At 57.0% G+C, this 15,118-nt stretch overlaps 1 protein-coding gene across 4 annotated transcripts; it reads left to right on the top strand.

The window, feature by feature from the left end:
• The first annotated feature begins 8,418 nt into the window (after window positions 1–8,418).
• RAB26 (RAB26, member RAS oncogene family) lies at window positions 8,419–14,317 on the top strand. Of its 4 annotated transcripts, none has more exons than XM_055241007.2 (9): window positions 8,419–8,534; window positions 8,991–9,177; window positions 10,157–10,267; window positions 11,782–11,823; window positions 11,907–11,973; window positions 12,082–12,134; window positions 13,039–13,104; window positions 13,208–13,441; window positions 13,540–14,317. In XM_055241007.2, the coding sequence occupies exons 3-9, from the start codon at window positions 10,160–10,162 to the stop codon at window positions 13,603–13,605; spliced, it is 636 nt and encodes a 211-aa protein (XP_055096982.1). In that variant the 5' UTR covers window positions 8,419–8,534; window positions 8,991–9,177; window positions 10,157–10,159; the 3' UTR covers window positions 13,606–14,317. The 4 variants fall into 4 exon arrangements, with proteins under 4 accessions (XP_055096982.1, XP_055096981.1, XP_055096978.1 ...); XM_055241004.2 differs by lacking the exon at window positions 8,419–8,534 and having other exon boundaries at window positions 8,814–9,177; window positions 13,208–13,264; window positions 13,365–13,441; XM_055241006.2 differs by lacking the exons at window positions 8,419–8,534; window positions 13,540–14,317 and having other exon boundaries at window positions 8,774–9,177; window positions 12,960–13,104; window positions 13,208–13,264; window positions 13,365–13,441.
• The last annotated feature ends 801 nt before the right edge of the window (window positions 14,318–15,118 follow it).

Genomic DNA, 15,118 nt, shown 5'->3' with positions numbered 1-15,118 from the left:
CAGCTACTCGGGAGGCTGAGGCAGGAGAACAGCTAGAACCCAGGAGGCGGAGGTTGCAGTGAGCCAAGATAGCGCCACTGCGCTCCAGCCTGGCAACAAAGCTAGACTCCATCTCAAAAAAAAAAAAAAAAAAAAAAAAAAAAGAAAGAAAGAAAAGAAAAAAAAGAACGTGGCCTTAAACACCACCGCCCCCTAGAGGCTCTCTTGGGTACTTTCACTTGCTCACTGCATCAAATCTTGAAACCAGATCACAACTGAAGCTCCCACAAGCACACCCTATTTCAGGGACTCCCACCTGAGTAGAGGCCTGAAGAACCATCCGCAGAGGGTTACAGGACAGCTGGACACCCTGACAGCCCAGATCACTGAAAGGTAAAGATGGAAATCATGGCTGGGCGCGGTGGCTCATGCCTGTAATCCCAGCACTGTGGGAGGCCCAGGTGGGAAGATCACTTGAATTCACGACTGGAAGACCAGCCTGGGCAGCGTAGTGAGACCGCCATCTGTACGACAAACAGAAAAATTAGTCGGGCATGGTGCCACGCGCCTGTAGTCTCAGCTACTTGGGAGGCTGAGGCGTGAGGACTGCTTGAGCCCAGGAGGTTGAGGCTGCAGTGAGCCATGATCACACCACTGCACTCCAGCCTGGGGAACAGGGTGAGATACTGTCTCAAAAAATATATAAATAGGCCGGGCGCGGTGGCTCACGCTTGTAATCCCAGCACTTTGGGAGGCCGAGGCGGGCGGATCACGAGGTCAGGAGATCGAGACCATCCTGGCTACCACGGTGAAACCCCGTCTCTACTAAAAATACAAAAAATTAGCCGGGCGTGGTGGCGGGCGCCTGTAGTCCCAGCTACTCGGAGAGGCTGAGGCAGGAGAACGGCGTGAACCCGGGAGGCGGAGCTTGCAGTGAGCCGAGATCGCGCCACTGCACTCCAGCCTGGGTGACAGAGTGAGACTCTGTCTCAAAAAAAAAAAAAATATATATATATATATATATAAATTAAAAAAGGGAAGTGATGATGTGTACCTTATCTTGATTGACATACACCCACATGGTTTTATGGATGTAGAGATACGTCAATACTTATCCAATTCTATACTTTAAATATGTGCCATTCACTCCAGCCTGGTGACAGACACAGAGAGATCCTGTCTACCCCCTCAAAAAATAAAATAAATGCCTGGGTATGATGGCTCATGCCTGTAATCCCAGCACTGCGGGAGGCCGAGGTGGGGGGATCACTTGAGGTAAGAAGTTCGAGATCAGCCTGGCCAACATCGCAAAACCCCATCTCTACTAAAAATACAAAAATTAGCTGGGTGTGGGGGTGCACACCTGCAATCCCAGCTACTTGGGAGGCTAAGGCAGGAGAATCACTTGAACCCGGGATGTGGAGGTTGCAGCATGCTGAGATCATGCCATTGCACTCCAATCTGGGCAACAGAGTGAGACTCTGTCTCAAAAAATAAATAAATAAAAATTAGAGCATATAGAAATGAATAGGCTGGGTGGGGTGGTTCATGCCTGTAATCCTAGCACTTTGGGAGGCCAAGCCAGGCGGATCACCAGAGGTCAGGAGTTCAAGACCAACCTGGCCAACATGGTGAGACCCTGTCTCTACTAAAAATACAAAAATTAGCAGAGCATGGGGGCACATGCCTGTAATCCCAGCTTCTAGGGAGGTTGAGGCAGGAGAATTACTTGAACCCTTGAGGTGGAACTTGCAGTGAGCCAAGATCACACCACTGTATCCAGCCTGGGCGACAGAGCGAGACTCCGTCTCAAAAAAAAAAAAAAAAAAAAAAAAAGAAAAAAAAAAAAAGAAAAGAATAGTAATGAGCACACATCATAGAGAATCTATGGGGATGCAGTCAAAGTTGTACACGGAGAGAAACGGATAACATCATTTGTTTTTGTTAGTCAGCATGAAGAATCAAACCAATATATAAATTAAGTATTTATTTCAACATTCTAGAAAAATACCTGTAAAATAAACCCACCCAAAAAAGATAGAAGGAAATTAGAAAGTAAGGAGCAGAAATTAGTTACTTTAAAAGAAAGAGTAGAATTGATGAATAAAATCGAGCTATTTAATAGATATAGTTGCTGAGATTTTTCTAGGAAAAAATTCTGGTAAGTGTGACTGAAAGAGAGAAAAGGAGAGAGAAAAAGAAAATATGAGACATTCAGATGAAGAATGAAGGTTTATTCACAGAGATGAAAAAAGTTAAAAAATTATAAAAGAAAATTATGTGCAATTGTTTGCCTATATTTTTGAAATCTATATGAGATGCTTATATGTTACAAACTGTAAAAACCAATTCTAGAAAAAATTAAAAGCCCAAATAGACCAATAACAAAAGAACACATTGAAAACATATCAAAAGCCATGTCAGGAAAAGACACTTAATTCACATCTTTTTGTGGACAACTTCCAACAAATGTGGAAGAATCGGATAATTGTAATTTAATTTAGACTCTTAGAAAACAAGGCTGGGCGCGGTGGCTGACGCCTGTAATCCCAACATCTTGGGAGGCTAAGGCGGGAGGATCCCTTGAGCCCAGGAGTTCACGACCAGCCTGGATAATAGTGAGTCCCTCATCTTTATAAAAAAAACTAAAAAATTGCTGGGAGACTAAAGTGGGAAGATTGCTTGAACCCAAGAGTTCGAGGCTACAATGAGTCGGACCGCACCACTGCACTCCAGTCTGGGTAACAGAGTGAGACCCTATCTCAAAAGAAAAAAAAAAAAAAAAAAACGCAGGGTGCAGTGGCTCACGCCTGTAATCCCAGCACTTTGGGAGGCTGAGGCAGGTGAATCACGAGGTCAGGAGATCCAGACCATCCTGGCTAACACAGTGAAACCCTGTCTCTACTAAAAATACAAAAACAAACATTAGCTGGGTGTGGTGGCGGGCACCTGTAGTCCCAGCTACTCGGGAGGCTGAGGCGAATTGCTTGAACCTGGTAGGCAGAGGTTGTAGTGAGCCAAGATCGAGATTGCACCATTGCACTCCAGCCTGAATGACAGAGCAAGACTCCATCTCAAAAAAAAAAAAGAGAGAGAAACATTGCAAGGAAAGCACTTGGCGCGGTGCGGGGTAGTCAGTGATTGTTATGGTTACGCAGGGGTCTGTTTTGTTCATCGACAGGGATCCCTGCACCTGCTGTGAGGCGATGTGTGTCACTCTGAGGCTGCCAGGAGAGCCTACAGCCAGGAGCCCTGATGCTGCCTCCTCCAATGGCTAAGCGGACGCCCTCACTGAGCTCAGGCACAGGAATCCAGCCCTGTTGAGAGCAGGCAACTGGCTCTGTAGGAGCAAGGATACTGCTGTGTCAGCCACAGAGGTGCACATGACTCCCCCGTTAGCTCATCATCTGTGTGGCAGATCACCTCTGCCGCCTTCCCATCTGGGAGCACCTGAATCACTGTGGTCACATCTGCAAGCAACAGACAAAGGGTCCCCATTCGGGCAGGGATGGACACCTGTTTGTCACGACCTGCCGGGTAGGGCCTCAGGGCCACCATGGTGAGCAGGCTGAAGGGGGGTGACCTCTCAGGAGGACACCAGACTGCTGCACACCTGGACACTGGGGAGAGCTTACCTGTGATGTCACCCACGTGCTGGGGTGACTCAGTGCTCCTCTCTCGGGTGGAAGTCGCGTTCAGTGCTGCCGCAGTTCCTCCGACGTCTCCATGGCAACGTTCACACGGATTTCATAGAACATAAGATGTTTGAGCTGGAAGGGACCTCAGAGATCGGCTCCTCCTGCCCCCTCATTTCATGCAGAGGGGAGCAGGCCCAGACAGGGAATGCCACATGCCCAGGGACACATAGCAAGCCGGGGACCCCGCGGAGGGCACAGGCCACTGAGCTCCAGAGGATGGTCCTGGGAGGTGCCCTGGGGGCACAGGCCGTGGCGGCTTTGCCACTCCCTGGCTTGCTAAGAGCCCCTTGAAGTCCAGCCCAGCTCTCTGCTGCTCAGCCACAGAGCTCTCCCTGGAGTGCCTGGCGGGAACAGGAGTAGGCAGGACAGGGCCCGGTCCTCAGGAGGCCCACAGGCTGGTACAGCGGCCATGCAGCCACTGGGGAAGGGCTGGAGAGCATCCAGGGAGCCAGAAGTGGGGCAGGAGGAGCCAGGGCAGGCTCCCTTGAGGGTGGGGCTCCAGGCAGAGTCTGGAAGCCTGAGGAAGCCTCACTCGTGCCTGCACCCTCTCTCCTGGCACACAAGGACCAGCATGAGGGCCCCACTCTGGGGGCAGAGTGTAGGGAAGAGGCTGGAAAATGGGGACCAGAAAGAGACTGTCCTGATCCATGGGTCCCAGGGGTCGTTCTGGCTGGGGGCTCCCAGCACACATCCCTCCAGACACCCAGGACAGTCAGAAGTAACTGGCAGGAGTTAGAGGGCATGGTGTGAGGGTGCCAGCGGGCCGGGCCGTCAGAGGGTAACAGGAGCGAAAAGTCCCAGAGCAAGGCCCCAAGGAGACCCAGGGCGCTCTCTCCCCTCGAGGACAGGAACCCGAGGAGACCTTCCCCTCCCTGGCAGAGCCAGCTCTGCACCAGAAGGGCGGAGGGCTGTAGCACCCCTCCCAGGGGAACACGGGCCTCACTCTCCACCCCCAGCTCCCAGGGCCCATCTCAACCTCAGACCCTGTCTCAGGGACCTGCCCTGGCCCACAGGACTCCTCTCTTCTCCAGGTCTGAAGATGCCAAGAATCTGGACATCCCAAAGCCTCTCTGCTGAACTTTGCCACCATGCTGGCCCCCGCCTTGCCCTCGCTGGCCCCCGCCTTGCCTTCGTTGGCCCCCCACCTAGCCCTCACTGGCCCCCATCTTGTCCTCGCTGGCCGCCTGTTCTAGTTTTATTTGTTGTTGTTGTTTGAGATGGAGTCTTGTTCCGTCACCCAGGCTGGAGTGCAATGGTGCGATCTCAGCTCACTGCAAGTTCCACCTCCCAGGTTCACACCATTCTTCTGCCTCAGCCTGCCGAGTAGCTGGGACTACAGACGCCCGTCACCATGCCCGGCTAATTTTTTTTTATTTTTAGTAGAGACAGGGTTTCACCATGTTAGCCAGGATGGTCTCGATCTCCTGACCTCATGATCTGCCCGCCTTGGCCTCCCAAAGCGCTCGGATTACAGGCATGAGCCACCGCGCCCGGCATTTTTTTTTTTTTTTTTTTGAGACCACGTTTCGCTCTTGTTGCCCAGGCTGGAGTACAATGGCGTGATCTTGGCTCACCACAACCTCCGCCTCCTGGGTTCAAGCTATTCTCCTGCCTTAGCCTCCCAAGTAGCTGGGACTACAGGCGCCAGCCACCACACCTGCCTAATTTTGTATTTTTAGTAGAGACGGGGTTTCTCCATGTTAGCCAGGCTGGTCTCGACCTCCCAACCTCAGGTGATCCGCCTGCCTCGGCCTCCCAAATTGCTGGGGTTTAATCCATCTTTAATTCACCGCAGTATCCCACTGGTCTCTGCCCATGGGCATGGACTCTGACCCTCCCTTCCCTGCCTCCAGGCCTCCAGCTTCTTTTCTGAAGGTCCTCTCTGTTCCTATTACCCCTCCCCTGGGTGACTGCAACCCCCATCAATCTCATCTCCAGGCCTACAGGCTCCACCGTCCATCCCCTCCTGCCAGTCCCCAATATTCCTGTAGCACAGCGTCCTCTGTTGTTCTGCTCAAAAGCCACGCACAGCTCTCTACTTCCCGCTGTACCATTTCCAGGCTCCTAGGAATAACACTCAGGTTTCCCTTCCCAGCTGACCCCGTCCTACCTTACCAGCTTGATTACCTCCCGTTTCCTCCAGGGAACTGGGCCACACTTTGGCCACCTTGGCGCAAAGTGCCCACCTCCTAGTGCTCTCAGCCTATGCATGTTCACTCCCTCCACCTGGCGACTGTCTTTGTCTCTTATGTCAGACTCTAGCTCAATCCTCAAAGCCCAGTGCAAACCCTCCCTCCTCCAAAAGCCTTGCCCTCACTACGGATCACACTTGTCTTAAATCTTTGTTAGCAAGGACATGTCCTCCTGAAGTGAGGCCTGTGTTTCTAAGTCACATTTCTTTTTCTTTTCCTTCTTTTTTTTTTTTTTCCCCCGAGTCTCGCTCTGTCACCCAGGCTGGAATGCAACAGCACAATCTCAGCTCACTGCAACCTCCTCCTCCTGGGTTCAAGCGATTCTCCTGCCTCAGCCTCCTGAGTAGCTGGGATTACAGGCGTATGCCACCATGCCTGGCTAATTTTTGTATTTTTAGTAGAGACGGGGTTTCACCATGTTGGCCAGGCTGGTCTCAAACTCCTGGCCTCAAGTGATCTGCCTGTTCAGCCTCCCAAAGTGCTGGGATTACAGGCATGAGCCACCACACCTGGCCTCTTTCACCAATTTAATAACTGCTTATGGAGGCCCAGAGCTGGCTGCTGGGTACAGCAGTGACCAAGACAAGCTGCTTCCTGTGCCCAGAGAGCTTACACTCCAGAAAGTGAAACAGATGGCAAACACAGCAACCAAGAGACGTCATGATCAAAGATTCCAAGGTCTGCTGGAAGCCGAGAGAGGGGTCTGTGATGCAGGCACCCAGAGCTCCCCATTTTCAGGAGAAACCAGAGACGTGCATTTTTACGTAAACTCTCCTAATTTTAAAGGTTGCCAGCGCCAGCCCGTTTCCTCTGCTCTCTCAAGGCTCCCCTCCCCGCCTGGCCTCCCACTTTCTCCGGCATGCCTGCCTCCTTCTCTTCCTGGGGGCCCCATCTGCACTCCTCCCCCTGCAGGATGCCCTACTTGCACCCAACTCCTCCTGCTGCCCGTGCCCTGGGGGCACCTGAGCGGCAGCTGGCAGGACGGGGTCCACTGGACTGGGAGTCCACTGCCCAGGACCCTGGGGCCAGTGCACAGCAGCTGCTGAGGCCCCCAGCTCAGACCCTGGGCCAGCCATCCTGAAAGAGGCCTTGCAGCGGGTGGACACCTGGAGTCCCCAGGGCTGCAGCTGCAGAAGCTAAATGCCTCTGCCCAGGCCCAGTGCACACACACTGGGGGTTGGTCTGGAAGAGGTGGGGGGCCAGAGGAGTGAGACAAGGAAGGGTTCTGAGAGGGCTTCCTGGTTTGCCCCCTAGCTCTGCCAGGTTCCTGGCGATTAAGTCTGCAGGGATTTCTTTTTTTTTTTTTTTTTTTCTTTTTTTTTGAGACGGAGTCTTGCTCTGTCACCCAGGCTGGAGTGCAGTGGCGCGATCTCGGCTCACTGCAAGCTCCGCCTCCCAGGTTCATGCCATTCTCCTGCCTCAGCCTCTCCGAGTAGCTGGGACTACAGGCGCCCGCCACCACGCCCGGCTAATTTTTTGTATTTTTAGTAGAGACGGGGTTTCACCATGGTCTCGATCTCCTGACCTCGTGATCCGCCCGCCTTGGCCTCCCAAAGTGCTGGGATTACAAGCGTGAGCCACCGCGCCCGGCCGTCTGCAGGGATTTCTGCCACGGGACAGTTTACGTTCTCTGGAGCTGGAGTTCCCGGGAAGAAATCCTAGCTCTGCCCTTCCCAGCCTGCTGACCTTGCACAGCCCTCCTTGCCTTTCTGGGCTTCGGTTTCCCCATCTGGACACTGAGGGCAGTACCCACCTTGCAGGATAACTTTGAAGAGGTCATGTGCCTGGCACACAACAGTGCTTGCTGTAGGGCAGGCTTCCACGGCCTCTGCCAGGCCCTCTCGAGGAATCACTCTGCTGGGCACTGCCCCTCCATCTGTGTTTTCTCAGGCCTCTGACCCGAGAGGCAGCCAATTGTTTGGACTCTGGGCACTGCCAGCTGGGAGGGCTCAGGCCTCTGAAGGGCCCAAGGTCCTGGTGACAGCTGTCAGGTCTCCGGGGACAGCCAGGTCATCTCTCCAGCTCCCAGAGAAACACCAAGAAGCCCCCACATGCCAAGGACACCAACCCTCTGCACCTCTGTGCCCCAGCTCTGACCACTGCAGTCCCACCTTCTCTGTGAGAGGGGGTGACAGAGCTCCAGTGCAGCCCAGGTTGGGGAGGTGGGTCTGTCAGGGACCAGCTTAGCATTTGGAGAATCAGCCCTGGCCACCTGAAGGTCCGAACCTGGAGGGGAAGGACAAGGGGCCAGCCACACAGCCTGGGCAGGGGCCTCTGCCTTCCACCTTTCAGACGCTGAGGGCAGAGTCGTGTAGGAGGGGACCCCCAGGGGGCCGGGGGCTGGCGGCAACAATGACTTCCTCCTTCCCGCAGATCCCCAGGTGTGGGCAGCAGGCAGAAGCTGTGGGGGAGATGGCCGCGCCCGCTGTGTCCTCCCGGTGACCAGCTGTCACCTGAGCCCAGGGCGCCTGCCCCAGCAGCCTGGTGTGTTTGCCAAGCCAGGGCTGGAGCTTCCTGGACCCGCCTACCCTGGAGGGGACAGAGCAGTGAAGGGCAGCGGGCCAAACGCTAGGCATCTGGGGCTAAGGAGACAGAAGCCTGCGGTGCCCGTCCATGCGGGCCCTCTGCCCCAGCACCCACATCTCAGGACACTCCCTCCTCCCAGGTCTGGCGGTCCAGTTTGGGGGTCACTAGGCTGGGGTGGTGTGCAGCCAGCAGAGGGGATTCAGGATCCTGGGGTGACTCCTGGCCCAGGCCCGCCACCCCACAGCTGGTTCCAGGCCCCGAGGCAGTCCCGGGGAGGGGTCGTGGTAGTGGGCGGGACGGGGCCCCCAGACCTCCTGACCCCGCCCCGAGCGGGGGTGTATTTGCATGTCCCCGCCCCGCGCACGGCATTGGCTGCGGCGGCGGGAGGCCGGGCCTGAGTGGCTGCGCGCCCGTGGAGCGGCGGGGGCGGGGCGCGAGCCGGGCGCCCGGGATGATGATGCCGCCGCCGCCGCCGCCGCCGCCGCCGGGGGAAGGGTTCGGGTCTGGGTCGGGCTCGGCGGGCGCGGGAAGCGGGACGGCCCGGGGCACTGCGGCTGCAGCGGGAGCACACTGAGCGCCCGCCCGCCATGTCCAGGAAGAAGACCCCCAAGAGCAAAGGGGCCAGCACCCCCGCTGCCTCCACGCTGCCCGCCGCCAACGGGGCCCGACCGGCGCGCTCCGGGACTGTGCGTTCTGGCCCCGACGCGCCGCCCAACGGACCCTTGCAGCCCGGTCGGCCCTCGCTTGGCGGCGGTGGCGACTTCTACGACGTCGCCTTCAAGGTGAGCCAGGCACCCGCCCCCCCAGGCCAGTGCAGCAGGTGGCGCCCGGCCTGAGCCAATGGTTGGGGGTCGGAGAGGGGGTGCAGGGCACGCGGCCCCAGGGCGCGGAGCCGACGCGGGAGGAACCCCGTGGGGCTTGCACGGTGCATCGTGCACACACACAGCTGTCCACCCCAGGTGTGGGGTATCCAACAGCTGGCACGGCCTGCCCCCCACCCCCAGGTGGCATGGTGGCACAAGGGTCCAGCGACCATCAGTGCCTGCGTCCCGCACCCCAATGCCCTGGCCGCCGCCTGGGTCTTACCATCTCCCATATGCTGCCGTCCGTCAACCCAGCGGCTGTGGGCTTTTTTTTTTTTTTGCTGGGGGGAAGAGGTTTGCCAGATGGATGGGGAACCCTGGGGCTCCAGACCAAGGCAGAGGCTGTGTGGACTTGGCAGGGGGCTGGGAGGACCATCTTTGGGTTTGGTAGCACAGGTTTCGGGGAGAAGGCCTGACTGCCCCCCACCTGCACCTCCCCCCCAACGTCAGACTTGGCCCAGGTCCCTCCTCAGATGGAGATCTGATCCTAATGGGGCAAATTCCTCTTGAGCCTTGCTGGGGTCATGTCCCTACTGGGATGTGGAGAAGCCCCCGGCAGAGGCCTCCCCAAGTCTCTTACGAGGTACCCAGCTGCCACCCCACCTGCTCCCCTCCCAGAGGAAGCATGCTGTCCACCGTGTGGGGGTATGGACGTTAGGGAGGGTCTGGGATGGAGGTGGCTGCCCTCATTCCCCACCGACTAAGATGGCCACTGTGCAGGACAGAGCGGCCCGAGCCTTTCAGAGGCAGAGGCTGGGTGTCCAGCCCATCGGGGTCCCTGGCCCTGCTGAGCCTGCAGGCTTGGGCTGCCTCCCTCCACTCCTGCTCCTCACCTGCAGCCCCCTTCTGACCAGCTCAGGGCAGACCAGACTCCCCCCGACCCTCCTGCTTGTCCTAGGTCATGCTGGTGGGGGACTCGGGCGTGGGGAAGACCTGTCTGCTGGTGCGATTCAAGGACGGCGCTTTCCTGGCGGGGACCTTCATTTCCACCGTAGGCATCGACTTCCGGGTGAGTGGAGGCCCCGGCCTGGCCCCACATCAGCCCACCGAGTCCTGCCAGTACCCCTGAGCAGCACGTTCTCCGTGATCCCCACGGTACCGACAGGTTCAAGAGGCCTGGACCCCAGGTGGAACGCCTTAGCCACCAAGCTGCCCGCCTTGACCTTCCAACACCTGGGCTGGTGGCTGCACCCGACAAGCATAGTTAGTTGCCCTGTGCCAGGGGCTGGCATTACCCAGGGACCATATCCTGTGCCTTGGGGGAGGCGGACACTGTTGCCCACAGGGTGATGGGTCAGAGGAAGTCAAGGGCCACGTCCACTTGGGGCCAGCAGTGCTGCCTTGGTACAGAGGCCTTGCTGGGCCCTAGGAACACGTGCTCCCTGCACAGCCTGAGCGAGGGTTTCCAGGGCTTGCCTAGGGGAGAGGACCCTGCCCTTGGGTGAAGAGCGCCCCCACAACCCCCCCACCACCAGCTGGAATTCCTCATGCTGAGGTGCTGGCATGTCCTCAGCAAATCTTAAATTTGCATTTTTCTCACCCTTTAATTAGAGCCAGTTAGAGGGAGGATGGAGGAAGGGCTGTTCCAGGGACAGGAAAAGGGGCTCCCTCCCGTCTGCAGAGCTGTTCTCTACCCCGTCTGGGGGTTCCAAGTCCCCTCAAGTCCTCTGGGATGGAGTGAGGACTGAAGTGCCCGAGGGGGGCAGGCCAGTCCTGTCTGGTCCCCACTTCCCCACCTCCCTCTTGGCTCTTGGGCGGGTGGTAAGAGGTGAGTGAGGCCATTTGGTTCACACTCTTGTTCAGGGTGCCAGGGAAGGTGGCGTCCTCTGCAGCCCAGCAGATGGCCCTGCCTGGTTCCCGGGAGACCCAGAAGCACTGACAGCAGGAGCTCAGGCTGAGGGACGAGGCACAGGTTCCAGCTGCCCAGGGCCTCAGACTGCGGCTGAAGTCCCCCACCCCCACCCCAGCTGATGGGACTGGGGCTAGACCACTCCCTGCCTTATGTCTAGTTGTTAACTGGGAGGGCCAGGCTGGAGACGCTGCCACGCAGTTCTGGGATCTGTGGTTACTGCCTTGGGTCAGACAGGCCCAGGCCCAGCCCTGACAATCCCAGCAAGGAGTGGCTTTAATTTTTTTATTCTTTTGAGGCAGGGTCTCACTCTGTTGCCCAGGCTGGAGTGCAGCAGTGATCATGGTGGACTGCAACCTCCAACTTCTGGGTTCAAGCCATCCTGAGAGTCTTTCAAATTAGCAAAAAGAGCTACTGGGGAGGCTGAGGCATTGCAGCTCGTTAGTTACTGCACCCATTTGCAGATGGGGAAACCGAGGCAGTGTCAGTAAGAGGCCTGGTGGGGTCATGAGTTCAAATAAGTCAGCATAAGAGGCTCTAAGCAGGAATAGTGCAGAGGCTGCAGGGGCTGGGCTGGACCTGGGAGGTCTTAGGAGACTGGAAGGCAGTGAAGCTAGTGGGGCCAGAGGCTGGGATGGGCCCTTGCCAGAGCTGCCTGGTTCTGTCTGTTTCAGAACAAAGTTCTGGACGTGGATGGCGTGAAGGTGAAGCTGCAGGTAAGGTGACTGGCAGAAGGCAAGTTGGGGGACAGGGGACACCAGGGAGGGGCTGGAAGCCTGACCAGTGCCTGTCGCTGCAGATGTGGGACACAGCCGGTCAGGAGCGGTTCCGCAGTGTTACCCATGCCTACTACCGGGACGCTCATGGTGAGCTCCTGGGTACCTGGGCTGGTTGGCGGGGGAGAGGGGGGGCAGGGGTCTGAGCACCTGAGGGTGCAGGTGACGGTGGATGTCCTCACTGCCCTCTGTCCCCAGCTCTGCTGCTGCTCTACGATGTCACCAACAAGGCCTCCTTTGACAACATCCAGGTCAGTGGCTTTCCTGGTGGGGTGAAAGGGCCCTGATAGGGCCTGACCCATCCCAACCTCCTTCTGGTAGATGGCATCAGGGTTCCAAAGGACCCCGCTGAGAGCGGGGCGGGGGAAATAACAGCCTTCTGGGCTGGAGGTGGGTCAAGCAGACCTGAGTGCCATTCCAGCTCTCTCAACAGGACCCTTTGCGTAATGGACCTGTAAGGTGGGCTTCCCTATGTGGTACACGGGGGGTTATCACTTCTAAAGACAGGTATCCTGGCCAGGCATGGCGGCTCACCTGGGGTCAGGAGTTCGAGACCAGCCTGGCCAACATGGTGAAACCCCATCTCTACTAAAAACACAAAAATTAGCCAGGCGTGGTGGCACACCTGTAATCCCAGCTACTCAGGAGGCTGAGGTTGCAGTGAGCCAAGACTGCCATGGCACTCCAGCCTGCAGAATAGAGCAAAACTCTGTCTCAAAAAAATAAAATGGGCTGGGCATGGTGGGTCACACCTGCAATCCCACCACCTTGGGAGGCTGACGTGGGCAGATCACGAGGTCAGGAGTTGGGAGACGAGCCTGGTCAACATGGTGAAACCCTCTCTACTAAAGATACAAAAAATTAGCTGGGTGTGGTGGCGCGTACCTGTAATCCCAGCTACTTGGGAGGCTGAACCCTCCCAAGGTTCTCTGAACCCCAGGAGAATAGCTTGAACCCAGGAATTGGAGGTTGCAGTGAGGCGAGATCGAGCCATTGCACTCCAGCCTGGGAAACAGGGCGAGACTCTGTCTCAAAAAAATACAAATAAATAAGATAAAGACAGGTGCCCTCTACAGTGTGACCTGGAGGGCCAAAGTTCTGGGGCATGGGGCAAGCCATGCAGGGAGCCCCAGCCTGGTCTGCCGCCTCCCACAGGCGTGGCTGACCGAGATCCACGAGTACGCCCAGCACGACGTGGCGCTCATGCTGCTGGGGAACAAGGTGAGAGGCCCGGCTGTCCTCACCTGGGCCACAGGGCAGGGCAGGTGAGGGGGCAGGGGCCAACCATGGGCCAGCTGTCATCAAGACCCTGTGCCTGGGCCAGGTGGACTCTGCCCATGAGCGTGCGGTGAAGAGGGAGGACGGGGAGAAGCTGGCCAAGGTGAGTCAGGGCAGGGGGGTGGTGCGGGGGTGCCCCTGGAGGCTGCGAGCCTGGGCGGTCCCCGCCAGGCCACCACCTGGCTGGCAGCAGCTGTTTACAGGAGTACGGACTGCCCTTCATGGAGACCAGCGCCAAGACGGGCCTCAACGTGGACTTGGCCTTCACAGCCATAGCAAAGTAAGTCTTGCCAGTCACCAGGACTCCCCCAGCCCAGGGCCTGAACCCTCTTACTACAGCCCAGGCCATCGTGTCCCCTTGTCACCCCCACTCCGCAGGGAGTTGAGGCAGCGCTCCATGAAGGCTCCCAGCGAGCCGCGCTTCCGGCTGCACGATTACGTTAAGAGGGAGGGTCGCGGGGCCTCCTGCTGCCGCCCTTGAACCTGGCTGAGCTCAGTCCTCTGGAGGAAGCCGCCCAGCCCCTAGAAGGCTGGACAGAGGGTATCCAGGCCCTTCTTTGTTGCCCAGTGGCCAACGCCAGAGTGTCTGTTTTCAGGAGCCCCAGGTCAAGCCTTGTCCCTTCCTCCTCCCAGCAACAGTCCCAACAAGCAGGCTTCTGAGAGCCCGTGGCCGCACACTGGCCGCCGCGGAAAAGCAGTCTTCCGCACGGGAGGGGGAGCGGCAAGTGGACAGACTGCCACGGTGCTCTGCTGCCCCCTCCTGGGCACGCCCAGGTGAGGGACGGCTGGGGCTGGCACCTCGCACAGTGCCTAACCCTAGAAAAGCCATGTCTTCAGCCGCACATGCTGCTCAGGCAGCTAAGGGAGGACGCCTGCCCACCGTGCATCTGTGTGTCCTGGGAGCTGCCTGCTCCCGGCCCACCCTCTAGGAGGCTCTGGCTCAAACAGCAATAGGGTCTTCCTCAGGGACCTTGGAGGATGCCTGTGGCCTTGTGATAAAATGTGGGAAATCACAGAAACACCAGAAACAACTGCCAGCCCGGCCTGGCCACAGCTGAGGTCTGTGATTTACGAGCACGCTCCACCTTGCACTCAATTTGGCCTTTTGATTGCAAGCCTTTGTTTTCAGTCCTAGTGAATAAAGTTGTTTTCTGGAGCGTCTGTCTCATCTGTTGAAAAACATCCACTTCTAGAGCAGGATGCTGGAGTTTGAGAAACTCAGCAAGGCCCAGAACCCTCAGCAGGTGTGTGGGTACCATTTCTCCATGGCCCATGGCTGCCTCCCTGGGGAGGCACATGGGACCCCTAGGTGGTGTCAACTTCCCTCCACAAATCTCAAAGGCCTTTTTGGACTCACCCTGGGGTAAAAGGCATGAAAAACAGTATTTGGCTGGGCGTGGTGGCTCACACCTGTAATCCCAGCACTTTGGGAGGCTGAGGTGGGCAGATCACCTGAGGTCAGGAGTTTGAGAGCAGCCTAACATGGAGAAACCACGTCTCTACTAAAAATACAAAATTAGCTGGGCGTGGTAGTGGGCGTCTGTAACCCCAGCTACTTGGCAGGCTCAGGCAGGAAAATCGCTTGAGGCGGAGGTTGTGCCATCGCACTCCAGCCTGGGAAACGAGCAAAACTCCCGTCTCAAAAAAAAAAAAAAAAAAAAAAAAAAAAAAAAAAAAATTACGGGCAGAAATGGAGAAGGCAATCCCAAGACATGAGAAGTCACTGGTAACGAGCTTCCGTTTTCATGTCTCTACCCTTTTCCAAGATTGCCTGTGGATCAGCCAGACCTCTGGGGTGCCAGAAGAATAGGAAAATAAAGACACTTGAGAGAAAACCGAATCAACTCACTACCTTTGCTTTATTGCTAATCACTTCAATAGACAGCGCCCACCTTACCGCTAGGTCCTCCGGATTGAGGTTTACTTAGGTTCAAAATTTTCAGCCGGCTCTCGACGA

The sequence above is a fragment of the Symphalangus syndactylus genome, chromosome 14, assembly GCF_028878055.3.
Source record: "Symphalangus syndactylus isolate Jambi chromosome 14, NHGRI_mSymSyn1-v2.1_pri, whole genome shotgun sequence".
Taxonomy (NCBI): Eukaryota; Metazoa; Chordata; class Mammalia; order Primates; family Hylobatidae; genus Symphalangus; species Symphalangus syndactylus.
This window is presented reverse-complemented; position numbering and strand designations above follow the sequence as displayed.